The sequence below is a fragment of the Myxocyprinus asiaticus genome, chromosome 14 (genome assembly GCF_019703515.2).
Source record: "Myxocyprinus asiaticus isolate MX2 ecotype Aquarium Trade chromosome 14, UBuf_Myxa_2, whole genome shotgun sequence".
NCBI lineage: Eukaryota > Metazoa > Chordata > Actinopteri > Cypriniformes > Catostomidae > Myxocyprinus > Myxocyprinus asiaticus.
The window spans coordinates 36160627-36187778 of record NC_059357.1 but is presented as its reverse complement, the minus strand read 5'-3'; the positions used below and the strand labels follow the sequence as shown (position 1 = coordinate 36187778).

General features: G+C 38.9%; 1 protein-coding gene across 9 annotated transcripts in view; it reads left to right on the top strand.

Annotated features, from left to right (window-relative positions):
- Nucleotides 1–27152, top strand: part of LOC127451212 (bromodomain-containing protein 4-like) — a 92330-nt gene that overhangs the window by 10694 nt on the left and 54484 nt on the right. For 5 of the 9 annotated variants that reach the window (XM_051715717.1, XM_051715720.1, XM_051715715.1 and 2 more), the window contains exon 1: nt 20407–21037. The exons of 1 other annotated variant lie outside the window; for it this stretch is intronic. In XM_051715717.1, the coding sequence (XP_051571677.1) occupies nt 20937–21037 (101 nt within the window). In that variant the 5' untranslated portion in view covers nt 20407–20936. Of the gene's footprint in view, nt 1–53; nt 198–5541; nt 5559–20406; nt 21038–27152 lie in introns of those variants that run through there. 3 more of the 9 variants (XM_051715721.1, XM_051715723.1, XM_051715722.1) reach the window with 2 other exon arrangements.

Sequence of the window (27152 nt, the reverse complement as noted above, 5' to 3'; positions counted from 1 at the left end):
GAGCTCAGACTTCAATGAGTCATTTATCTTTATCTCTTTTTCTATGTCTGCAGTAGTGACCCTCTTATTGTGTGGTCAGCGTAGCCTGCGTCTGAACTGGTGACTTTTCTCTGGACCGCGTGAAAGCAGCTCTTCAGCTGAGTGCTCCTGGAGAAGATGTGTGCGCTCAGATAAGAGACTCTTCACACGAGACAAACGTGAGTCAATAACCTGAGTGCAACTCCAATTCAATCCTGTCATTATTTCTGTGGTGTAACTTATAAAAGCATAATGCTAACACACAATGTCTGCCAAATAGGCTAACAGCAGACCTAATAAAAAGAGAGGTTACTGTCTGTTAGTTCAAGTCTTTGTAGACAATGCATTTATATCAATATTTCATAGCAACAATATATTTAATTTGCGAGGCTGTAATTAAAATTTTAAATAACATTTAACTGTGAGCATTAATAAAAAATGTGTACAACTTAACAACATTTTCAAAAGTACCAATACAGATAGTGAATCTCACAATTCTTAAAACCAAATTTAATACCACATCAAAAAATATGCTAATGAACACTATCCTTAATTTAAAGTTATAACATCAGTTTTTTATAAATAAAAACAATGGCATGGTAGTCTTCAAGTATTTCTCAGTTAATTAAATATTGCTTCAGGCTTTTCAATGATTATTTAAGGAAACGGTCTGAAGCAAAATAAGGAATAAAGAAACATTATTCACAAATTCATTAATTTATTGGACTATCATCACTTACAACATTCGACAGTTATGGCCTTTGAAAAGCTTAATGATGTGATCCATGACTGCTTTTGTTCAAACAATTTTGTTTACATGCTGGAACTAATGTGTGTTGTAAAGGCAGAAAATGATAACTTGTGTTTTAAGTTTGTAGACTACCCTACAAGACTCGCTTGGCAAGTCAATGAGAAAACACCAGCGCCGTCTTTCTGCTCTTCATGGAAATTACCATCATTTTCGTAGTAGGCAACTTTCTTGACTGTGGTGTGACCACTTTTGTCCTGCTGTTTATGTTCACTTAAGACAATTGACTGTTTACAATAATACCTCACCAAGACAGACATTTTCACAGAATTTTGAAATGTATTTTACCGTTCATTACCATTTTGCAGTGTTATTACCGCAACTCCATGTGCACAGAAAGCATGCGCACAAAATTCGCCTGTCAGGCAATCAGCACGCGGGTACAGAAATAAGGAAATAAAAACTGATCTTTAAGATTCTTGTTTATTGTGTAGTTTTCTCTCTACTCTCTCTTCCTTTTGGCTTGTTAACGAGATCAACCAGTGGTTGTATTGCGATTGACGTGGGCAGTCCTTGTATAGAGTAAATGATCAGTCTTGTAATGAAGACTATATACACTATATGGCCAAAATTTGTGGACACCATATGTGCTTGATGAACATTTGATTTCAAAACCTTAGGCATCAATTTCCCCCTTTGCTGTAATAACAGCTTCCACTCTTTTGGGAAGGCTTTCCACTATACTGTATGTAGTAACATGGCTGCAGGGATTTGCTCTCATTCAGACACAAGGCTATCAGTGAGGTCAGGAACTGATGTTGGTCGATGGGGTCTGACTTTCAGTTGCTGTCCAGTTCACCTCAAAAGTGATCAGTGGGGTTCAGGTCTGGGCTTTGTGCAGGCCAGTCAATTTCTTCCATGCCAGACACAGTAAACCATTTCTTTATGGACCTCACTTTGTTCACAGGGGCATTGTCATACTAGAACAGAAAAGGGCTATCCCCAAACAGTTGCCACAAATTTGGAAGCACACAAAGCCCAAGCCATTACATAAAGAAACATTAAGATTTTTCTTTACTGGATTTAATGGAGTAACCAAATTCGTTAATTAGAAGGGGTGTCCTCAAACTTTTGGCCATATAGTGTGTTTTATTTATATATATATATATATACACACACACACACAGTTGTGCTCAAACGTTTGCATACCCTGGCAGAAATTGTGATATTTTGTCATTGATTTTGAAAATATGACTGATCATGCAAAAAAAAAACAAAAAAAAAACTGTCTTTTATTTAAGGATAGTGATCATATGAAGCCATTTATTATCACATAGTTGTTTGGCTCCTTTTTAAATCATAATAACAGAAATCACCCAAATGACCCTGATCAAAAGTTTACATACCCTTGAATGTTTGGCCTTGTTACAGACACACAAGGTGACACACACACAGGTTTAAAATGGCAATTAAAGGTTCATTTCCCACACCTGTGGCTTTTTAAATTGCAATTAGTGTCTGTGTATAAATAGTCAATGAGTTTGTTAGCTCTCACGTGGATGCACTGAGCAGGCTAGATACTGAGCCATGGGGAGCAGAAAAGAACTGTCAAAAGACCTGCGTAACAATGTAATGGAACTTTATAAAGATGGAAAAGGATATAAAAAGATATCTAAAGCCTTGAAAATGCCAGTCAGTACTGTTCAAACACTTAAGAAGTGGAAAATTTGGGTTATCTCTTGATACCAAGCCAAGGTCAGGTAGACCAAGAAAGATTTCAGCCACAACTGCCAGAAGAATTGTTCGGGATACAAAGAAAAACCCACAGGTAACCTCAGGAGAAATACAGGCTGTTCTGGAAAAAGATGGTGTGGTTGCTTCAAGGAGCACAATATAACGATACTTGAACAAAAATGAGCTGCATGGTCGAGTTGCCAGAAAGAAGCCTTTACTGCGCCAATGCCACAAAAAAGCCTGGTTACAATATGAGACGCCTCACAGCTTCTGGCACACTGTAATTTGGAGTGATGAGACCAAAATAGAGCTTTATGGTCACAACCATAAGCGCTGTGTTTGGAGAGGGGTCAACAAGGCCTATAGTGAAAAGAATACCATCTCCACTGTGAAGCATGGTGGTGGCTCACTGATGTTTTGGGGGTGTGTGAGTTCTAAAGGCACGGGGAATCTTGTGAAAATTGATGGCAAGATGAATGCAGCATGTTATCAGAAAATACTGGCAGACAATTTGCATTCTTCTGCATGAAAGCTGCGCATGGGACGCTCTTGGACTTTCCAGCATGACAATGACCCTAAGCACAAGGCCAAGTTGACCCTCCAGTGGTTACAGCAGAAAAAGGTGAAGGTTCTGGAGTGGCCATCACAGTCTCCTGACCTTAATATCATCGAGCCACTCTGGGGAGATCTCAAACATGCGGTTCATGCAAGATGACCAAAGACTTTGTATGACCTGGAGGCATTTTGCCAAGACGAATGGGCAGCTATACCACCTGCAAGAATTTGGGGCCTCATAGACAACTTACAAAAGACTGCACGCTGTCATTGATGCTAAAGGGGGCAATACACAGTATTAAGAATTAAGGGTATTCAGACTTTTGAACAGGGGTCATTTCATTTTTTTTCTTTGTCATGTTTTGTTTTATGATTGTGCCATTCTGTTATAATCTACAGTTGAATATGAATCCCATAAGAAATAAAAGAAATGTGTTTTGCCTGCTCACTCATGTTTTCTTTAAAAATGGTACATATATTACCAATTCTCCAAGGGTATGCAAATGTTTGAGCACAACTGTATATACACATACATACATATACATATATATACACACACACCGTGCTTTGCAAAAGTATTCAGACCCCTGACCAATTCTCTCATATTACCGAATTACAAATGTTACACTGAAATTTCATTCTGATTTCTATTTTATTTTAAAACACTGAAACTCAAAATCAGTTATCGTAAGGTGACTCTTTTTGTTGGGAAATATTTTTATGAAAAATAAAAAACTGAAATATGTTGCTTGCGTAAGTATTCAACCCCCACACATTAATATTTGGTCAAGCTGCCTTTTGCTCCAATAACTGCTTTAAATCTTTTGGGGTACATATGTACCAGCTTTGCACACAGTGACAAAGTGATTTTGGCCCATTCTTCTTGGCAGATTTGCTCCAGGTTGTTCAGGTTGGTTGGCTGACACTTGTGGACTGCAATTTTCAAATAGTGCCACAGATTCTCAATAGGATTGAGATCAAGACTTTGACTGGGCCACTGTAGGACATTTATCTTTTTGTTCTTGAACCACTCCAATGTTGCTTTGGCCTTGTGCTTGGGATCATTGTCATGCTGAAAGGTGAATTTCCTCCCAAGCTTCAGTTTTTTTTTTTAGCAGACTGAAGCAGGTTCTCTTGCAGTATTTCCCTATATTTTGCTCCATCCATTCTTCCTTCAATTCTAACAAGCTGCCCAGTCCCTGCTGATGAGAAGCATCCCTACAACATGATGCTGCCACCACCATACTTCACTGTAGGGATGGTGAGTCTTGAGGCATAGGAAGTGTTAGGTTTGCACCACAAATAGCGCTTTGAGTTTTGGCCAAAAACTCTATCATGGTCTCATCTGACCACAAAACCTTCTCCCACATTGCAGCTGGGTCACACATGCTTTCTGGCAAAGATGGTACTTTCTACTTTCAGATGGTACTTTTTGAGTAACTGCTTTCTTGCCACCCTCCCATGCAGTGCTCTTGATATGGTTGACTGGAGCACCATTATTCCACTCCCAGCCACTGAACTCTGTAGCTCCTTCAAAGTGATTGTTGGCCTCTCTGTGGCTCCTCACAAGTCTCCTTTTTATTAGAGCACTGAGTTTTGAGGGATGGCCTTTTCTTGGCTGTGTCTGGGTGGTGTGGCGCAGCATCCACTTCCTGATTATTGATCCAACTGTGCTCACTGGGATATCCAAACATTTGGATATTATTTTGTACCCTTTCCCTAATCTGTGCATTATTACTACTTTATTTCTAAGTTTTGTGGAATGCGCTTTGGTCTTCCTTCAGATTCACAGCCTGACCAATGATCCTTCAACAATGTTTTTTTTAATCCAGAAAATGTGATTGCAACTTTAATGATTCACAGGTGGATGCCAATGGTAAAGTAATTGTGTCCTCGTTAGGGCAATTTCTTTCATCGGTGTAACCTGGCAGCTTCCACAGCACAGGGGTTGAATACCTATGTAAGCAAAATATTTAAGTTTTTTTTTTATATATTTCCCAACATAAAACCAATGTCACCTAACAATAATTGATTTTGAGTTCCAGTGTTTTAAAATAAAACATCAAACAGAATGACATTTCATTGCACCATTTGTAATTCCGTAATATGAGATAATTGGTCAGGGGTCTGAATACTTTTGCAAGGCACTGTGTGTGTGTGTGTGTGTGTGTGTGTGTGTGTGTGTGTATATATATATATATATCATACAGTGGCAAGAAAAAGTATGTAAACCCTTTGGAATTACCTGCATTTATGTGAAAAAAACATTTGCCTTAAAATCTGGCATGATCTTCATCTAAGTTTCAATAATGAACAAACACAATCTGTTTTAACTAATAACACAAATTACTGTTTTGTTCTTGTACATAATGAATACATCTTTTAAACATTCACAGTGTAGGTTGGACAAAGTATGCAAACCCCAGGCTAATGATGTCAACAAAAGCTAATTAGAGTCAGGAGTTGGCAAACCTGGCATCCAGTTAATGTGATGAGATTGAAGGTGAGGGACAGAGTTACTTTGATGTATAAAAAGTACTCAAACATTTTGGGTTTGCTATTCACAAGCATCTGCTGAAGTGCACCATGCCTTGCAAAAACAATATTTCAGAAGACCTACAATCAAGAATTGTTGCTTTGCATAAAGCTGGAAAGGGTTACAAAGTTATCTTGAAGAGCTTAGATATTCATCTGTCCACAGTTAGACAAATTTTCTATAAAGACGATTTAGTGCTGTAGCTACCCTGGCTGTCCAGTCAGGATGGCACAAAAGGGTACACCGTAGAATGCTCAGTGAGGTAAAGAACCCTAGAGTGGCAGCTAAAGACTTGAAGGAATCATTGAAAGTGGTTAATAGGGCTGCAACTAACGATTATTTTGATAATCGACTAATCCAACAATTATTAAAATGTTTATTCGACTATTTGGGTGATTTATTGCAACGATTAATCATTAGCTCTTAACCGACTATTCAGCTTGTGCCCCGACTTAAAAGGTTGTATTAAACATGCTTGCTAACAATAAAGAGGACAAAATAATCTTTTAAAAATACCTCTAAATGACATTCACTGAATTAAAGGGAAAAAAATACTTTTAAGTTTAAATCAGTAAAAAAATTCCCTGCATAAAAAAATCCTATTTTTATCAAGTGTTTTTGTCTTGTTTCCATTTTAAAATAGTCTAAAAATATTTACTTGAGAAGCAATATATAAGATATTTAGACTTGCTTTAATAAATATGTGTGTTTTGTATACATGTATTTTTTCACTTGGTTATACTTCTGCGAGTTCAGTAAAAACAAAATATACTTATATTCAAGATCTGTTTTCTAAAAACAAGTTTAAATATCTTATTTGCTGCTTCTCAGGTGAATGCATTTTTTTTTCTTTTTAATGAATTTGAGATTTTAAATTATACATTTACTTTAGCTGCTAAAGTAAATGTACGTTGTTTTAAAGGAGTTTTAGATAATTATATTGGAAAACAAGCCAAATCAAAAACTTTTTGTTGCTTTGTATAATGGGGCGAAGACTACCCTCTCTCACATTTTTGTTCACTTCAATCCATCTTTAACTCACAAAAAAACAAACTCTTTCTTATTAATAAAGCTGCGTACTGCCAATTTTTTTCACGATAAGAAATGCACAGCGACACACATACTGTATAATGATACAATAAGTCACGAGCCATCACACTATAATCTAGCTGCAGCAAGCACACTCGCTCAGGACGAGCGTCCTCATGACGGAGTGTGCCTCGTCCGGGTGAAGTTTCAATCTCTTCCCCCTTAGATCGGGACACTTTGCGCAGCTCATAGAAGAGGCGCTGACTGCACAGAGAAATGCCAGTTTTGGAGTTTGTAGTTATTTACATGACCTGCTTCCTTATTATTTGAACTTTAACATAGCTATAAATTATTAAATATATTTGCCACCACCTGCTGGCTAACATATATAATGTCAAAAAAAGAGAGAAACGGTAGCTCTTAACACATATGCACTGCTCTTACACTTTAGTTTAGAACGGCACGAACACAAACGGAGTGATACACACACAGTAAAGCATCCGAGTGCTGATGGTGTCAGACCATTAGTGCTCATGGAACGTGTCTCGTCTAATCAGATTTGAGGACCGGAACTAACTAGTGTGTGTGTGTGTGTATGTGTTATATATATGTATATATTCCAGCAATAGAAAATAACTAACTTTAAACATTAGCCTAAACTGCAGTGTAGGGTCATAACATTTTCAGAAAATTTAGGATGGTTAAGTTCATTTGAAAATAACTTGGCCAAAACAATCTAAAAGTGTGTAACAGTGACCAACAATGAGTTTTCTGCCACCTTTACTGAATAAAACGTTGCTGCCATAATGCTTTACTCTGCCGTCTTTGCTGAAATCCCTTGATCCCTCAACTCTTGTTTTGGAGACTGTAGCCTTTCTTTTACACATCCTCCTAGTTGACTACAGTTTGTCATTAACTATAGTAGCAATTTCCATGTTAGTACAGAAAATAAAAACTGTCGTTTGTAGTACATAACCGTAATCACACTTCTCAGGGGAGCAAGTTCTGTTACGTTAGGCTTTTGATCTCTGTTAATACCCAGAGAAAGCACACTGAGAAACAGTCTTAACTATGTTTGCAAAAGTTTGTTTAGAACATGGCACCCAAACTCTGTATCTAAATGCACATAAACATGAAAATAGTTGACATGTTCATGCCTGTGTCCTTTTGCAGAGGATCTGTGTCCTCTAGACTAGAGGATACGCCTGCTGCTGAGCTCATATGTGAGTGTTTATAATGGGTGTGTTCAGTGCAGTGGCCAGATGACAGGAGGCAGAGAAGTCAAGGTGTCTGTTGGTGCTCTTGTTTGCGTGCATTAGGAACAGATGGGAAGAGAGGAAGGTTTTTTTTCACTCAGTGGGGCACATGAAAGCCTTTCTTTGTCATCTCTTTTTGTCTCTCCTGTACTTGTCTATTCTTCATGAGACCCCCCCCCCCCCCTCCATGCAGACAAATACACACACAGCAGATTACTCGTCTCTTCTCTCCAGCCCGGTCCCTGTTGGCTCAGTCTTCTCAAACGTTCAGATGATTAATGACCTCAGAAATCTGAAGGCGCTCGCTGCCGCCTCCGCCTCCATTACTTCCTTGCAGCCCGCTTTCTCCACCTTCACCTCCCCCCTCCCCAAACCCATCTATGTTTGAATGCAGAACACACACACACAGTAACGGGCACCAAATGCTGGTGAGGGTCGTCCCAGCCTCTTGAAGTTGTGCTTTGTCACTCTGGCAGCTGCTGTATTGTCTCAGACGGTGCTTGGGTAGGCACGTGCTCCCTGGGTGGAGGGATTGCCGCTGTTTGGCCAGGCTCTGGCGCTCTGCTGCAGAGGGCTTCCTGACAGAATGTAAAATGCTGTAAAGATTTGTGGAGTACTACGGCAGGGTAGTAAAAGTGAGTGCAGATGGTCAGGGCCGGGATAGAGGGTTACCTGGAATGTGAGGGGTTGAGGTCAAAGGTTAGGGTTCCTGTCCCCTCTGGCAGTCAGGAAGCACTCTGTGTTTGTGTGTGCCTTAGTATATTCAATTACACACAGTGTATATGGGGAAGGGAAGGGGCTATTAAATAAACATGTCAGAAGAGTAAGAATATGAACTGTGAGTGGTGTTTACCTGTGCTAAACTCACTGCCACAATGCTCAATTGTTGTGGGTGATTGCCAGGTTATTGCTATGTGGTTGCTAAGTTGTTTTGAGTTGTCAGTGCATTCTATGGTTGTTTTTTGGACCAAGTTTTAAGAGCCCACAATTAAGTCTCATTCAATGACTTATATTCATGTTTTATTGTCCAAGTAAAAATTACAAGTTCGCCTAGAAAGGTAGGCTAATTGTATAATTGCTGCACAATTTGAGGTACAAAAAGACAAACATACAAGACTTTGTACTTAACAGATTTAATAAGGAAACGCATGTCATTCCATTTGTGTATATATATACATTTGATATCTTGATATGATATAGCCAATATTTACAATAATATACAGTATTTTTCAATAATTAGGCTAAAAATGGCCATGGCTGTAGCAACCATTAAAACCTAGAGAGGACTTCTAGAAATATTTAAGGAAATTATAGGAAATATATTTTTTGGAAATTACACATTGTTTTAAGAATTTCATTAGCCATGCAAGGAAATAGTAGCCACCAAACTAAATGAAACCTTTAAGACCAAGTAAAAACCTCCTGGCAATCTGTCGGTATGCATGAGTTCGCACTAGGGATGGGTGATATGACCAAAATCCTATATCACGATATGACAAATTTTAGATCACGGTAACGATATATATCATGATATAGTTACATTTTTCTGAAAAATCAATAAAATTGTATTATATATTAAGCCATGTCGCAATGTGTAATTGAGTAATCCAGTCAGTGAATTAAATACTTTATAAATGAAAACTTCATTTTATATAATTTTCTCTTTATTTTAAACTTGACAGTCAAATAAAAAAATAAATGACACATTTTAGTCTGTGTACCAATTTTCTTTTTATTATTGTTTTTGTTATGATTGTTATAACTTTCCTCAAGAAACTTAACATCTCAAAGCAATACAAAAAGTAAAATAAAGAAATATCCATAAATAAAACACGTAATTAGGCTCTTTGTCTTTTTAGTAATCTCTATAAAGAACATATAAAATATCTGAAGGTAAACATGGCTGGTTTGTTTCCTGATATCAAACATCATTTGAAAGAGTTTTGATGTGTATTTTAAAAACCCACTTGACATCGAGAGAAATCAGAATAAGTAACGGTGTGATCTGCGCTTTTTCTGTCACAGGAGCAAAAACGAAGGGACTGGAATGATTACAAGACTCTCACGTACTTGAGTTTTTCAGACTGTGTGCGCAGCACTCGCACAAAACACTGCTGTGTGTGTTTGGATGGGAGGCATGTTTGGAGCGCGGGATGAATGTCATTGAATTTGGTTTGACGGTGGCTCACTTTAGTGACTTTCGTTTTTTCTCACGTTCTAGACAAGCTTTTCATCTAATGACACGTGCAGCTGTCAGTGGAAAAACTGCGTTTCATTATTTCTATCAGTCTCACGTGAAACTCTGACCACTGATATATACGCGCACGTGGATATATCGACACACACAATGTACAAACCTTGCATATTGCTGTTTTCTGCTCAGTATCGTGTTTTATAAAGCCAAACCAATTCCACACCAAGGAGGATGCACTTTTTCCTTCATAATCTCTTCGTGTTTTTAAAATTTGCCAAATTATAGAAATATATTTACGTATTCTCCATTTCCTCACCAACACCCAGGGTTTTGTGACCCCACCCCCCTTTGGGGAACCCTGGATTAAAGGATTGATTAGGCAATACAAAAAGTGGCTTTAGAAGGCAACAGGCCCAAATATTTTTATATCCATTGGACATAAGCCTATAATTGGCCTACAGTCCACAGCAATCAATTTTTCAATTGAATTAGTTTTCTTTAATAAGGGCTTTTCAAAGAACGCATCTTTGACACTTTAGTGGCATTGTATCAAATACAGTGTTTTTAGGATGCTGTGTCAAGTTAAACAGTTTGAAACTTAGGGGGGAAAAAAAAAACATGTCTTGAGACCCATGCATTGAGGTGCACTCCGTCCAGCTGTGCTTGACCACATCAGGCTTGTTACCTGTACAGCTGCAGTTGTGCTTAATGCCCCATGCTGACCTGAGAAATGTGAAAAACATGGTGTTATTTACTTCCAGCTTGAATTGCTCCAATGGTAGGAAAATCCCTTTTTCTTTTTTTCTTTTTTGCGGTTCGGGGGTATGATAAATTGATGAAAAAAAATTATAATCACACTGAATTAACATGTTAAAATGACATTTTAAATATATTGCAAAATATTTGAATATACGCAAATAGTGTTGTCACGGTACCAATATTTCAGTAGTCTGTACCGATATGGTAATATGACAATGTGCTATTGAACACACCAGTTTAGGCTATTTAAAAAGTTACATTTCAATGTAAATATTAAATTAAAAGAAATGCATATTTCCTTCAAGTGTTTCTCAATTAAGGATGCATTGCATAAGTAGCGCCCTACTGAAATATGTTTTATTCTTTATCAAATCATGTTTTCCATTTTGTTATTATTTTCCAGAACTCCGTGTTTTAGAATTTAATTTCATCATCAAAATGGCATCTAATCAATTAATTCTTTAAACTTTTAACAAGCGAAAATAGAACATCAGTCATTGCATTTTTTTTTTGCCAAACATTTATTGAACAGCAGTCTTGTGATATATTGCTTCATTATTATTGAATATATTATTATTATTATTATTATTATTATTATTATTACAGGGAATATTACATTTTACTATACAAATGTAATATATTTCTGTCACAACTGCTTCAATTTCAGGGCTCTAGCTTATATTTTGACACATGCTTTTATTATAATGTGTATTTTTTGCCTGAAGCTTCACTTTCCGGATAAACAGTTTTCGACATGGAGGCTTTTAAGTCATGTCTGAATTCTCATCTCTTTACACTGTCCTTTGAGTATGACAAATTAAATGTAGGACACAGATTTGTTGTGTTTTAGATTACTGGTGTTTGTGTATGTGGTCATTTTTAAATGTTATGTTTGACATTTTATTACTGTTAATCACTTTGAACAACTTTGTTGTTTTAAATGCAATATAAATAAAGTTGAGTTGAGATTAAAGTGCAAATGCTGTGATTTTATTATATAAATATATCGTTTAGATGTGCTGTAAGGTTCACAGTAGATTAGTGCTCTGTCATCTGATACAACATGTCGTGAATGATTCTCAATGTCTGTGGAGTTTCCAGTATATGAGCGGTCAGATTTATACATTCATTCAAAGTACGCATCTCTTCCACGTTAAGATTGCAGCCTTTAGCGGTTTAATAAATCACACTAGGACATGTCACAATTTTAATTTGATTAATTGTCCATTTTAGTGTAAGGAGTAACGGAGCACGTGCTCAAAATTAGCATTTTAAAGCTGTCGTGTGTCAGTCATACTGCGCACTGGCACCGGATTGAGTTGGTGCTCAGTACTACTGGTACTGCAGAAACTCTAGTATCTTTACATCTTTTGTTATTTTAGTATAGACTTGGTACCAAAGTACCAGTACTTTTGACAACACTATATGCAAATACATATCTAGTTTGAGAGTGTAGGGAAACTGACTTGATTGAGTAATTTGCAGTGTTGCGATCTTTAGAAATAGTGATGCTTGTATACCACTAATAATTTGTGTCTAGAAGAGAGTGGTGGTGGTCAAACCTGTGGTTTAGTTAAATGAGCATGCTGTAATATTGATCAGTGGTGCTTAAGCAGATAACATGAGTTTCAATCTGGCTCATGTCATTCAGTAAAAGGACAAAAAAAAAAAAAAAAAAGACTGAGGTGATTTAAATGAGATTTTGTGTGTCAGCAGAAGGTCAGTGAGGGTTCTGTTTTAGGAAGAGGCAGATGAGCTTACAGAATCCCCCTCACATCTGTTCATCTACGTTGTATCTGCTGTCGTGACCTCATTTCTAGAGATCTGTCACTCTCACATGGCTCAGAACAACACCCCTCTTTTTTTCTTACACTGAATGTGTGATAATTGCTCGTTAGCTTCTAATGTGAATCCCTCTCCCTTTTGAGTTAAAATGATCCCTTACAAGTATCCTGCAATGAGGCAGAATCAAATCTACAAGGCCAGGGTAGACACCATATTTAATTTAATACCAACTAAAATACATAAATATTGACTTGCATGTTAAATATCTAAAAGTCTAAAAAATATAGAAAGAATTATAGCTATATCGCCCAGCCCTAACTGTATGGATTAAACTGTTGAATCAAGAGTATTTAGATTTTGTGAGTCTCCATGGTGCCTCTTGTTCATCTTGTGATCTGTTTTTTCACTGAATGCCACTTTGCCTGTTACAGAGGCCAGACATTTGGCTCTCAAACTGCTGTTTGGTGGCCTACATTCCACTCTTCCAACATTTTCCCCTCCACCCTGTACTGACGGTCAGCGTAAGTGACCACTGTGTAACTGGGTGGTCCTGAACTGAAAGTCAGAGTGAGGTGAAGGTGGCAGCGAGGGAGTCATGATGATGGTGATGTGGTGTGTGTAGAAAGATGGTGGGTTGATTTCGTCATTCGACAGTCTATCTAGATGGCAGGTCTTGAGGGAGAATGAGAGATTGTCACACTAACATCAGTGTGTAATTCTGTGCTTAAATTGATTTCCCAAAAATGAGATTTCTGTGATCGTTTGAAAAGAGGAGTGTTAAATGGACATTCATTATTCTCACACTGCTTTCTTCCATACAATGAAAACTTAGTGACTGGTGGCTGTCAAAAGTATTAAAGTTGTCCATATGACTTGAGCACTATATTCCAAGTCTTCTAAAGCCACTTTGGAGGAGGAATGGACAAAAATTTAAAGGAATGTTCCAGGTTCATTACAAATTGATCGACAGCATTTGTTGCATAATGTTGACTGTCGCAAAAATTATTTCAACTTGTCTCTCGTTTATTAAAAAAAAGGCACTTACAATGAATGGGGCCAGCCCATAAACGCTCAAAAATGCTTTTTTATTTCTAAAGTATAGCCACAAAATATAGACATAATATCACAAATTTACCGCCATTAATGTACTTGGCATATTACAGGGTTTAAAGGCCTAATGTCATTATGAAAATTACTTTTTAATATGGGACATAACTTTACATAGGCCTAGATAAGGTTAGTAAGAGATTGTCACATTAAAATCACTAACACAAATAATGTTTGTCTTTTGGCTATAATTTTGAAACCGTGTGCATTTTAACATTTATATACTGGCCCCATTGTAAGTGCCTTAAGTCTTCGATAAACTCATGGAGAATTTCTTTATTCTTCGCTCGGAGCCAAAAAGAAGTTTGAAACTGCTGAGCAATAGTATACCATTTGCGAACATTCAGACGCTTCGTCGGAGGAGGTGTTTAGAGGAGCATTTTAATATGAGGTTGCAGAAGACTACATGTAAAGCATCAACTAATGTCATGAAAACGTGCTATCAATGATTTCATGTCTCATTCCATGAGTAGAATTTACATGAAATCAGTAAAAGCTGTTTTAACCACTCGATGATCTAAATTAATATATATATGCAGTAGATAATGTACAATGTCTTGTTTACATTCTGAATTCATGGCACTAACACACTATAAGCGGCCATAATATGCATCTGTTACACTGTTATTGTAATTTATGATGACACTGATACTACTGCAGAGATGGGTGTATAAAAGTTTTAATGGGCAAACTACTGATCTCCCTTTCAACCGCTGATGGCACATGAGTGAAACAGCATTTCAAACAACAGAGTGAATGGGCACTTAAGAATATTTGAGTAGATTACTTTTGTTGACTAATTAAACAAATTACTTGTTCTTTCCGAAAATTTCTTTACATTATCAATCATATAGAAATAGTTACGTTTGCACCAGTTCGCTAATAACTCTGCACACAGTATGATTGATCTTAACTGGCTGAACAACATAACCAGAATTAGCTGTAGGCCTGAAAGTAGGTGGAGCTTCAGGGAACACTAGGATGACATGGACCAATGGCAGTGAGAAGGTGTTTAGCAGCAGGAACAAAGTTTTCCTGGAAGTTCGCACTTGTGAGCTGTTATGAACCACAGAAACAAACTCAAAAACACCATTTTGGCCAGATTTTGTTCAAAATGATGCCACACCCATTCGTTCTTCGATTTCGTATGAAGGATAATAGGGTCTTTATTGTAACTGCAGTTTTTATTTTAGTGCCTTACTGTAAACAATGCTTTTATACACGGTATGTATATCAGGGCTCCTGACTGCGAATAAAATGGTCGCAAATGCGACAAAATAATTTATTGCGACTATAATTTAAAATCTAGTCGCCATTGGCGACAGTCGGGTTGTGCGCGTTTATATCCGGTTTCGTCAGATATCATCTTGTGAATTATTGACTACATCTATAGAGCGAGCACCACTTTTCACCCGTTCTGTTTCTGATGAGCTCGCTGTACCACACGCAGCAACAAACCCAGCACATGATCATGGTGTACCTTCAGGCATTTGGAAATTGCTCCCAAGGATGAACCAGACTTGGAGGTCCAAAAAAAATGTCTGAGGCTGATTTCTTTTGATTTTTTCCAATAATGTCAAGCAAAGAGGCACTGAAGGTAGGCCTTAAAATACCTCCACAGGTACACCTCCAATTCAGTACACCTCCTATCAGAAGCTAATTGGCTAATTGTCTAAAGGCTTGACGTCATTTTCTGGAATTTTCCAAGCTGCTTAAAGGCACAGTTAACTTAGTGTATGTAAACTTCTGACCCACAGAAATTGTGATATAGTCAATTAAAAGTGAAACAATCTGTCTGTAAACAATTGTTGGAAAAATTACTCATGTCATGCACAAAGTAGATGTCCTAAATGACTTGCCAAAACTATAGTTTGCTAATATTAAATCTGTGGAGTGGTTAAAAAATTAGCTTTAATGACTTCAACCTAAGTGTATGTAAACTTCTGACATCAACTGTGTGCGTGTGTGTATATGTATGTGTGTGTGTATGTATGTGTGTATATATATATATATATATATATATATATATATATATATATATATATATATATATATATATATATATATATATATAATTATACAGTTGTGCTCAAGTTTGCATACCCTGGCAGAAATTGTGAAATTTTGGCATTGATTTTGAAAATGATGATTCTGGCGCCTCTTGGTGTAAAGCTGGCCTCTACTTTTGTTAGAGAAGACTTGTTTGTTAATGAGGGATTTCTTGGCTGTGGGTTAGCAAAGCCACATTCACTTGAAGGAATGCCGATAGGTGCAGGAGAGGTGATTCTGGGGCTTCCACAGGGTGATAATGAACAGGCAGACATTGATCTTGAGAGTTCCAAAGATAGAGGGGTAAAAACACCTGCTCCACCTTGTCTGGGGGTCCGGGGATAAGGTGGCTTCATTACCAAGTAACTGTTATAGTTCTGGGGAGGTGGAGGTGAGCAGATCCGAGTGACTGGAGATGGACAAAAAGAGGGGGAGGGTGACTGCACACGAGAGCTGGGCTCAGAGGATGGAGGAAAAAAAAGGCCTCAGGAGAAATACAGGCTGCTCTGGAAAAAGACAGTGTGGTTGCTTCAAGGAGCACAATATGACGATACTTGAACAAAAATGAGCTGCATGGTCGAGTTGCCAGAAAGAAGCCTTTACTGTGCCAGTGCCACAAAAAAGCCCGGTTACAATATGAGACGCCTCACAGCTTCTGGCACACTGTAATTTGGAGTGACGAGACCAAAATAGAGCTTTATGGTCACAACCATAAGCTCTATGTTTGGAGAATTGTTCGGGATACAAAGGAAAAACCCACAGGTAACCTCAGGAGAAATACAGGCTGCTCTGGAAAAAGATGGTGTGGTTGTTTCAAGGAGCACAATACTTGTTCTTAATAACAATTCTTCTGGCAGTTGTGGCTGAAATCTTTCTTGGTCTACCTGACCTTGGCTTGGTATCAAGAGATCCCCAAATTTTCCACTTCTTAAGTGTTTGAACAGTACTGACTGTCATTTTCAAGGCTTTGGATATCTTTTTATATCCTTTTCCATCTTTATAAAGTTCCATTACCTTGTTACGCAGGTCTTTTGACAGTTCTTTTCTGCTCCCCATGGCTCAGTATCTAGCCTGCTCAGTGCATCCACGTGAGAGCTAACAAACTCATTGACTATTTATACACAGACACTAATTGCAATTTAAAAAGCCACAGGTGTGGGAAATTAACCTTTAATTGCCATTTAAACCTGTGTGTGTCACCTTGTGTGTCTGTAACAAGGTCAAACATTCAAGGGTATGTAAACTTTTGATCAGGGCCATTTGGGTGATTTCTGTTATGATTTAAAAAGGAGCCAAACAACTATGTGATAAATGGCTTCATATGATCACCATCATTAAAATAAATAAAAAAAATTATTTGCATGATCAGTCCTATTTTCAAAATCAATGCCAAAATTTCACAATTTCTGCCAGGGTATGCAAATGTTTGAGCACAACTAATATACAGTGTATATATATAAACAGGATGGGGAAATATTTTTTTTGTGGTAATCAAAATTATGCCACAAAATGCTGTAGATTGAGCATAAGTTGGATTAAACATGGAACATTCCTTAAGTGGTTATTCACAAAGTTTTCCCCTTCACCGTAGCTCTTCTCATTCATAGTTTCGCATTTTCAAATTTGACGTCTATGACACCAAACTTCACTGATTATCGCGAGTCATGTCTCGTGAGTGATCATGATGTGCCAAGTTTGAATCTGTGAGGTGCAAATAAAATGTAGGAACGAGGGATGTGCTGAACGACTAATTTCACTGACGTTTAAATGAAAATTGAAATCGACTAGTCTAAAAGAAACCAACCTTCAGAAAACAGTCAAAAAAAATAAAAATTATGCGACCCATTTAAAATATTTAATCTATTCCAAATCTGATGCTAAATTCCAATGAAAAGGGGAGTTTATCTGCAACGTGCTCGCCTTGAATTATGATCATTGTACATTAAATATAGATCATGATATGCGTTCACTGAATCAAAGTTGGCGAATATTTAACAGGCATATTTATTAAACAATTGAATGAATAGTGCAGGACCAATAGAGCAACCCAGCCTGTTCTAAAACAAAAAGTAGCTATAGGATAGAAAAATAGGCCTGTGATGTAGCCTAAAATAAACCTAATGTATTCTAAACATGACGTGCACACAGAATAAAAGAGTTTAACCCATTAAGCAGTCGGCACCTCGCTGAAAATAGCCTTCATCCCTAATCAGCAGATTTAAAAAATGGCATACCTAGCCTACAACAGTAATTTTCTAGGCCATTTAAAAGCATACATTTTTTGATGTGCAAAATTAACACGTCGACATGATCACCTGAGGAGGCTATCCTGCACCTGAAAAAGCCTGCTCAGCAGAAAAATAATATACAAGCATGTACAGATTTAAAGAAGACTCGAATGTAAAAGCATCCATAGGGACTTTCTAACGTTTGGAAATCTGATTCCTGCACCACCACCAAAGTTACTGCATAACTACTATGCTGAGTTTGCTTGTCTAGCGAGAGGATTCTTTCCTGTGCGTGCCGCGAGTGAGAGAGGGAAGAAGCATGCGCAGCCTGAGGTGAAATTAAACTTGGTATCTTCTTCAGATATCCTTTTTTTTTATTATTTTTTTTTTATTATTATTTGTATTATTAATTCTATTTAATATATGTAGCATTAATATAGAGCGCAGCCTCTAAAAATATAGAGCCAAATGTAAATGTGTAAAAATTATGATCAGTTTAATGGGGGGAAATATAAACCGACTAGTAATTCCAGTGTCGACTAGCAGCATCAGAACCATTTAATTGACTAGTCGACTAGTCTCGCACATGCCTAGTAGGAACTACAGTAGAGGGAAAGATTTTCAGCAAATAGCAACTTTTTTTTTTTTTTTTTTTTTGGGGTGGGGGGGATTTTTCCCCTTTTTCTCCCAATTTGGAATGCCCAGCTCCCAATGCGCTCTAAGTCCTCGTGGTCGCATAGTGATTCGCCTCAGTCCGGGTGGCGGAGGACGAATCCCAGTTGCCTCCGCGTCTGAGACAGTCAACCCACGCATCTTATCACGTGGCTTGTTGAGCGCGTTGCCACGGAGACATAGCGCATGTGGAGGCTTCACGCCATCCACCGCGGCAACCACGCTCAATTCACCATGCGCCCCACTGAGAACAAACCACATTATAGCGACCACGAGGAGGTTACCCCATGTGACTCTACCCTCCCTAGCAACCGGGCCAATTTGGTTGCTTACGAGACCTGGCTGTAGTCACTCAGCACACCCTGGGATTCGAACTAGCGAACTCCAGGGGTGGTAGCCAGCGTATTTTACCACTGAGCTACCCAGGCCCCCTAGCAAATAGCAACTTTAATTTCAGTCTGTTCCTCACACAAAGGTATCGTACTGCTTAAATGGAGCTTTTTGTCATTTTTGGAGTTTGAGAACTGGTTACTATAGGCTTTCAAGTGTAAATAAAAGAGCAGCGTGAACATTCCTCAATTTCTCCTTTTACAGGTTTGGTAAGTAAATGATGCAATTTTCACTTTTGGGTGAACTTTTCTTTTAATATGCTGTCGTAACGCAGCCGAAACCACTCTGTTCTCAGACTCAACACATTGAGCCCTGAATAAAAATTAACAAACATGCTCTGTTTCCACACCAATACAGATGCTGTTGGTATCGCAGTTTGTGAATCATATACTGGAATGGGGAAACAGCATTGTTACCTTGGAGAATACATAAAAAAATCCTCCCCTTGCGGATATACTGGTGAAATCTACATCCTGTCAAACCAAGCAAGTTGTGTCCAAGGAGTTTTTACATCAAGCTTTCATGTGTTTTATGGAGGTGGAATCCCTGTACTGTCCTCTAATTCACCCTCCCGTGAGTCAACTCACTTTTGCCTTGTTCTCCTTTATTCCCTTGTAAAGCCCCCCCTCCAAACACAGTCTTGAGCCATCAGTCATCAAGTTGTTGTGCAATTATACATGCGCAGTTATAATCGAGCTACAGAAAGTTTTTTTACAAAGTCAAGCTACAGTCTTCATCTGTCTGTCAAGTATACATGACACAATGTGTCAAACATTTGAAAGACGTCAGCAGAGGAAGTTCGCTGAAAATTAGCAAAATTTGGACTGGTACGATTTCAGTCAGATGAACATTGTAGAAAGATGAATTGTTTAAGTCCGACTGATATGTAATTTTTCAAGTGCATGTAAATGCACTGAATGCAGTTTGGCACTGATTTCAGTTTCTGCTCCATGTGTGTCAGCCGAGCAGTTCCAGTGTGGCTTGTTTTTTGTGTTTATGTAGTTTAGACGTGTGAATGTGTACGGTGTGTGTGGAGAGGCAGCAGATAAGGCGGTGATTGCTGTAGTGGGGTGAGGCACACGAGATCGGTCTGAAAGGAGTGTGTGGGGGAGGGCGAAGCGGCGGGAGGAAGGGGGTGGGGAGCTAAAGGTGTGTGTGTGCATGCTGAGGAGAGTGTGAGAGGCAGGCAGGGAGAAAGGGAGGGTGGGTGGAGAGTGCTCAAGCTATTGATGGGGAGAGAGAGAGAGAGAGAGAGAGAGAGAAAGGGAGGGGTTAGAGAACAAGCAAGCACCGGAGAGTGTCTAGGGAGGGGTGTGTGGGTAGAGCTTGTTCTCAATGAGGAAGCACCAGAGCCATTTTCACTGTTGAGTAAGAGCACGCCGCTCTCAGCGAAGGAGAGAGAAAGAGAGTGCGCATTCTGAATTCTACCGAGCCAGTTTCACTTGTTCTTCCTCTCTCCTGCTTTCTGTTACCCTGCTGGAGGCAGTTTGGGTGAGTGAAGCCTCTGGTGGACACATAATGGGGCAAAGTGCCTGTGGCAACTGGGCTGTTGTGCTGCCGAGAGGGGGAGGGCGTAGAGAGTCGACCGGCACACAGAGCTAACAGATTCAGCCGGCCTCAGGCCTCTGTGCCCCTCTCTCTCTCACACACTCGAGTCTCCGGTTAGGGGCTTCTCTGGAACTCAAAACCTCTTTCTTTCAGGACTATGGTGGACTAACTATGGATTAACATGTATTTGGCTCAGGATTTTGGACATATACATGAGAACTGGCGATTTGAGAGTGAGAAGTCGCTGTGTTTTGGGATTGAGTGACGAACTTTTCTTGCCTTTTTAGTTCACTTTCTGTTTTGCTTTTGTGGTGAGAGGAACTCCTCAATGGATTACAAAATGCATTCCAAGTCCAATGATTTGCTGGATTTTCAGACACTGGATGCCCTTTTGGAAAAAATTGCACATTGCTCCGTCCCTCTTAAAAGGTAAAACTGATAAGCTGTTTTTGAAGTTGCTCTTCTGAACATTACACAACTAATCACTAGTGTTGTTTGCCAGTATGGTGTCTGTGTTTGTTGGTTTTTAGCTAGTAGATTGCCCCTGGCAAAGTTAGTATTCAAACATGTAGAGATTTTCAAGAATCTTTTGGATTGATTTACTGATTTTTGAATTCCTATATTGTCACTTCCTTAGGTCAGTAATATTTTTCCTTTACTAAATATTTTCCACAGAGCGGCTTCAAGATAGTGTTTTAAAGGGTGGCATTGTTAAGAAAGCTAAAAGCCCCGAATAGGCAGCCTCCCGGTGGGAGAGGGGGTGTGTGTAAGCAGGGGGAGGGGGTGGGGTTTTTTTTCAGAGGAAGAAGGGGGTGGTGTATTTTTTGTGGCAGAAGCAGAGAGTTCAACCGGCTGTGATTTGGGAACTTTTAGTAAATTTAACCCACTACATCCATAAGGGTGCTTTCACACCAGAGTTTGTTTCCTCCCCTGCCCCCGTTGGTCTCTGTTCACATCATATTATTTGGGTCCAAACCACGGTCCGATTATGTCATCAACATGCATACAAGCGGCAGCTGTTTACCACTGTATACAGACCACCTTTTCAAGTTCAGAAAACGGCATTCACATCACCCAAACAAACCGAACTTTGATGTCATTCCTTATAGCAAAAGTGCTAGTGTGAAAGCACCCTAAGATATGACTTAATTTGGCTCCTTTTATTTCACCTCAGATATTTCAAACGTTATCTAGCCATAGCCAAGGCATCAGAAAGACCTTCATAACCATTTCCCAATACGAAAAATATCTGTTTTCAGTGTGTGACACAGAAGGGAACCAAAGCTCCCCAAGGTCTGCATTTACAACAGTGCCAAGGACCCATTTTCTCTTTATGAAGTTTGTTCTCGTTTTTATAAGGTTTTTCTGTGCTATTCGTAGAATTTGGACTGTTATGTTTAAGTTCCTGCCATCCTTCACTTGTTTAACCAGACAAAGTCCAGACATCTGATGTGCACCTTAACTACTCAGGGGATGCAATTCAACTCAACGACTTGCTTTATTGTCTCTGGACTGAAGAACCTAGCATGGGCTTGCTGTACTAGTGTCATTTCTTAGTGAATGAAAGAAACAAAATGCCCCCCTCCACATGAAACTGTCTTCCTACTGAATATTCTGATCCTTAACAAGCATAACAAGACTACTGCTTTGCGACCTGTTCCAGGTCTGAAGGCAAACACTATCAGGAAAATGTAGATCAAATACAAGCTGGACACTCCCACCTCGGAGGGGGTCCATGTCTCGGACACAGCCTAAGTGTGTACTGACACAGGAGTTGTTGTTTTAGACATGTGGAACAGTTGCCATAGAAGAGCTGCTGCTGTTGTGGGAAAACATCTTCAGTCACATTGCACAAGCCTACCGTGTGCCACACCACCAGTGTGCTCCTGGCTCTGTTTTCTAATGTTGGTCCCCATTCAGGTTGTTTTAGGTCACTGATCAAAGGACTAGAACAAACACAACATGGCCCAGCAAATGTTCAAGCAAAGAAAAAGACAAGTTTTGTTTGATGGAGGTACCAATATAGTCCCCTCTGATGTTTGTACAGATTTTACTTACATGTTGGGAGCAGTTTGTAACAGGCAACACAGCTGTAAAGTTAGTAGGTTTCACCCCTTCCTTCTAGCAGCTCAAGCAGCTGAGATGTAGGAAAGAACATCTCCCAGGAGGAGTGCTGGAAAGATGGTAGTGTGAAAGATTAGAGGAGAGATGGATGAGGGGGGTGGGACTGTGGTCAGAGCAACTGACTCTGTACAGATTCATTTATTATTTATACATATGCTTTCAAGCAAATAACCTGCTGCCCCAGGCCCTGTGCCTAGACCTCCAGCAGGAGCTTTGTCCCGTGTAACTCTCAGTAAACATTAATGGTTAATTGTTTACTTGTGTCAGGGATGCAGCCATTTTGTTCACCGTCAGTTTTTACATCCTTTCATGTGTCACATTTGGGCTTGGCCTGCCTGTAGAACCAGATTTCCTGGTAGGTACTGGGGTTCACCTTAACCAGAGCTACTTCCTGTCTCACAGATGTTCCATAGGGTTACTATGTCCAGTTCAGAGGTTTGTTGCAAGGAAATGTGGGGGCAGGGAGTTTAAGGTGTTAGGTTAGACTCCTCAGCAGTTATTGTGTTCTTGCTGATCATGTTGAAGTTTGGTAGGCAAATTTCACTCTCATTAGGAACACAACCAACCTCTTTTCTTGGGCATCTCTGGACCCACACAGATTCTCTGCACGCATACAACTCCATAGAAAACTTCCACAGAATTGGACATTCGGTCAGTTCTAAACATTTTCCCACCTTGATTTTTGGTTTAAAGATATTTTGGCTAATTTGATAATCCTTTTAGTTAACAATAACAGTCAACTACTCTCTGCTCTGCTATTTAAATTCTTTCTGCTAATTGTTCCATCAAATCAATACAGAACTTAAAACAAGATTGCAAATTACATCTTGGTCCGGCCTGAGTAGATTCAGCCAGTTTAAAGCAAAGTGTAGAGACCTGTTGCTCTTGTGTAGTGGAATGAGGCTTAAGGTAAGGGTACACTCAGTTTTTTCTGTGTACTGTTCTGTTTCGTGCACGGTGGAGCACTTTGCTTCAAAGTATACTCTTGACCACAAGCCTATACAGACACTTTCAATGCATACTACGATTGCTTTGAGATATTGGCATACTGGCATGAGATATCATCATATTGGCATGAGATATTGGAGATATTGATATACATTGGCCTTTAGTAAAAAATGGACTGACGTGAGCAGAAGCTTTGCATCTTTTGCAGAAGGCATTCTGTGACCTCGATGAAGTCATTATTTAGTCATACTCAACAGTACTAGATGATGTTGAACAGAGCCTGAGAATTTCATAACTCCTATGTGCACTTACAAGTTGACAGTTTTAACGTTGCTGCCGAGTTGTCCAAAGGTTATGATATGAGAAATGCTGATGTAATTTCTACGACACATCAACATCAGCAAATTCAATTACAAATATAAACATAGTTTTCAGACAGATTTAATAAGTCCGCCTCTGTCTTCCATTGGTTGACCAGACATATAGTTCTGCCTAGGGATGTCGTGATTTATATGGTGTATTCATCCAACAACCATCTAAATGTGGTGGTGGCATAGTGGACTAAAGCACTGAACTGGTAAGCAAAAGGTTGTTGGTTCAATCCCCACAGCCACAACCATTGTGTCTTTGAGCAAGGCACTTAACTCTAGGTTGCTCCAGGGGGATTGTCCCTGTAATAAAGGCACTGTAAGTCGCTTTGGATAAAAGCGTCTGCCAAATATGTAAATGTAAATCTAGTGAGTTTAATATTTTTAGCTGTGGTGCTTTTAAAGGGGTGAATTGAGAAATGAAACTTCTGAACATTTAAGCGTGCTGACAGCATGCTGTGATTTTGCGTGTAGTTACTATCAACCTGGTGAACTTCAAGTTGTTTCTATTCATCCTCTTTATTTAAAGCATTGTGTACAAATTCACCACATTCAACAATAAATTTCAGTTTTAGTTATTATCAGACTTTAAAATTGCCCGCTGTAAGCAATGTCCCCATTATTATGCATAGTCCACAGGTTTATTTGTGAGGTGTTGTGGACAGATTAAAGAACAGTATTTAGATGTTTTCTTTATGGTGGGGTGTCTGACAGATAATGTATTGCTTCAATAAATTGTTGAAGAAAAGTCTGTGAAATACCCACGACTCCAAGCACTCCGGTGTCATTAAGACACTTCATTTTGTGCCCGTAATGCAGATAAGCGGTGTTGTGCCCTATGGTAAGCATCTTTTAATATATACCTCCTATTGTGTATTTATCAAGTTTCCTATTCTATAGCTGCGCTTGGTATCCATATATCCCTAAGAAACTTGCCCACTAACACATTCAGTTATGATATGACTATTTTGCCACATTGCTGTTGCATAAGACAATTTGCAAATAATTTGTAAAACTAGTAAACAGCTTTTTATAAATGTATTTATTTCTCAGATGGTGATTATAACCATCAAAAACTCTCACCGTGTCATCCCTAGTCCCACTCCAATCTCACGTTATTGGTTAAGTAAGTGCTGTTGAACTGGGCTGCTCAAACAAAAAGATCAATTATTGAAAGTGCCACAGATCCACAGTGTTTAAATTTTTCGGGGTAATCAACCTACAAATGGTTTATGTAGCATTGTCTGTGCATATTAAGCTGGGATACAAGGAAGTATTTCAACATTTACCTACTTCAGCTTTAACCAATTAAATTAAAACAATGACATGTAGGCCATTACTTCCATATGTGGCTCTTGACGCCATTATTTTGACTAGCCTTTAGGTTTTGATAATCACAAGTCTTTATCATGGTTCGAATTAGCTTGGTAAGTGGCATAAAAATAGGCCTTCATGAGAACTGCATTTCCCTTTTCATTTTTTGTTTTTCAAAAAGATTTTCTCCTAGTGCCGTGCTATTATAATACAACTTTTAATCTACATGTCTCTAGTGAGAGCATACAGTAATGAGCACTTTGCAGCATTTGACAGCTGTACTCGTATGTAATTGTCTTTCAGCATTTGATTTTAATTGTTTAATAGTTCACTCACATTTACATAAATGTAACATCTCATGACTTTCTGCTTAAGTGGTCAGAAGAGCTTGAATGTATACTATATAAAAATCTGTACAACATTTTCCCAGATACTGCATTGCTCATTGTGGGGTAAGACCAGGATTTGTGCCTGATTGTAGTTCTCAGAAGCTGACTCATAGTCACTGTGAGGATGTGTAACAGCTTTTATTGCCTTCTGTAGTTTAGAAATGTGCTTCACTGGGATTGTCAGCTGAACAGCGTCACCCAGCAGACATTAGGCTAAAACCTGTATGTGTGATTGTGCTTAACATGTTTTGCCATTGGCTGACCTCATCTTCACCTTTGCTCAGCTGCAGTAAAACTAGGAATCCTCCCAGCATTGTGCAGTATGGCTTACATTTGTTTTTTGCCTTATTTTAAGTCTTAAAAAGCGACATTCCTCTTTAAGCAAAACATTTGTTGACTTTCTTACATCCTGGGAGAGTAATACCACTGATTAGCTCAAATGCTATATGGTGTTTGTTCCCATTCAACAAAAATACCAGATTAAAAGTTTATCATGTTGTTGATGTTGTTTTGATTAATTTGACACACAATTTTAAATTGGGCTGGATATTGATACAGATTTCCTGATTCCGATTTACAAGCTTTCGATTCAGATTTTGATTTAAATATTGAATCATATGGGTGTATTTCAGTTATAATGTAAAATTTGCTTGCATATGAAATAAATATTCTCCCAGCAAATGCTGTTAATTATACCGGGGACCTTTTAACTTTCAGCTCTCTCCAGCTGCGTGTCTGGCTGCTTTTTATCTCTCTATCTAGTCCCGCCAATCTCAACGACCTCAGGACAGCCTTCACATGCTGCAGCGGCGTAAGCAGCGTGCGGTCTGAGGATTCTGTCAATGAGCCACTGAAACGTAGCTGGGGCCCTGAACAAACCGAATGGAAGGGTCACGAATTGGTGTAATCAGAACGGTGTGAAAATCGCCATTTTTTTCATGGGACATGGGAGTTAAGGGGATCTGCCAATATCCCTTCACCAAATCCAGTGTCGAATCGTGTCTGCATCATATTTAGACTCCGCATTGACTATTCTATATTCCATACAGAATCGATCCGAGCCATCACTCTGGCCCAGTTACTATGGGATTCTTCTATTACCCCCATATCTAGCAAGGCCTTCAATTCTTCCCTTACCACTGGTTTCTGTGTTCTGGTAATCAGTAGGGACAACTGCGTTCCACTATTCCTGGGGTCATTTGAATATGGTTCTCTATTAGATTTGTGTGACCAGGGAGTGGCGAGAACACGTCAGAACTCTTTCTGCAACCTCTGTGACTGAGAGGTGGTCTCCAAGTAACCGGGGTGATTCGATTGGGGACCTCCTCTCTCTATGGTTTTAGGAGGTTGAGTTGGTTAATCTGATGTGCTCCGCCTCTATCCGTTCATTTAACCTCGGTT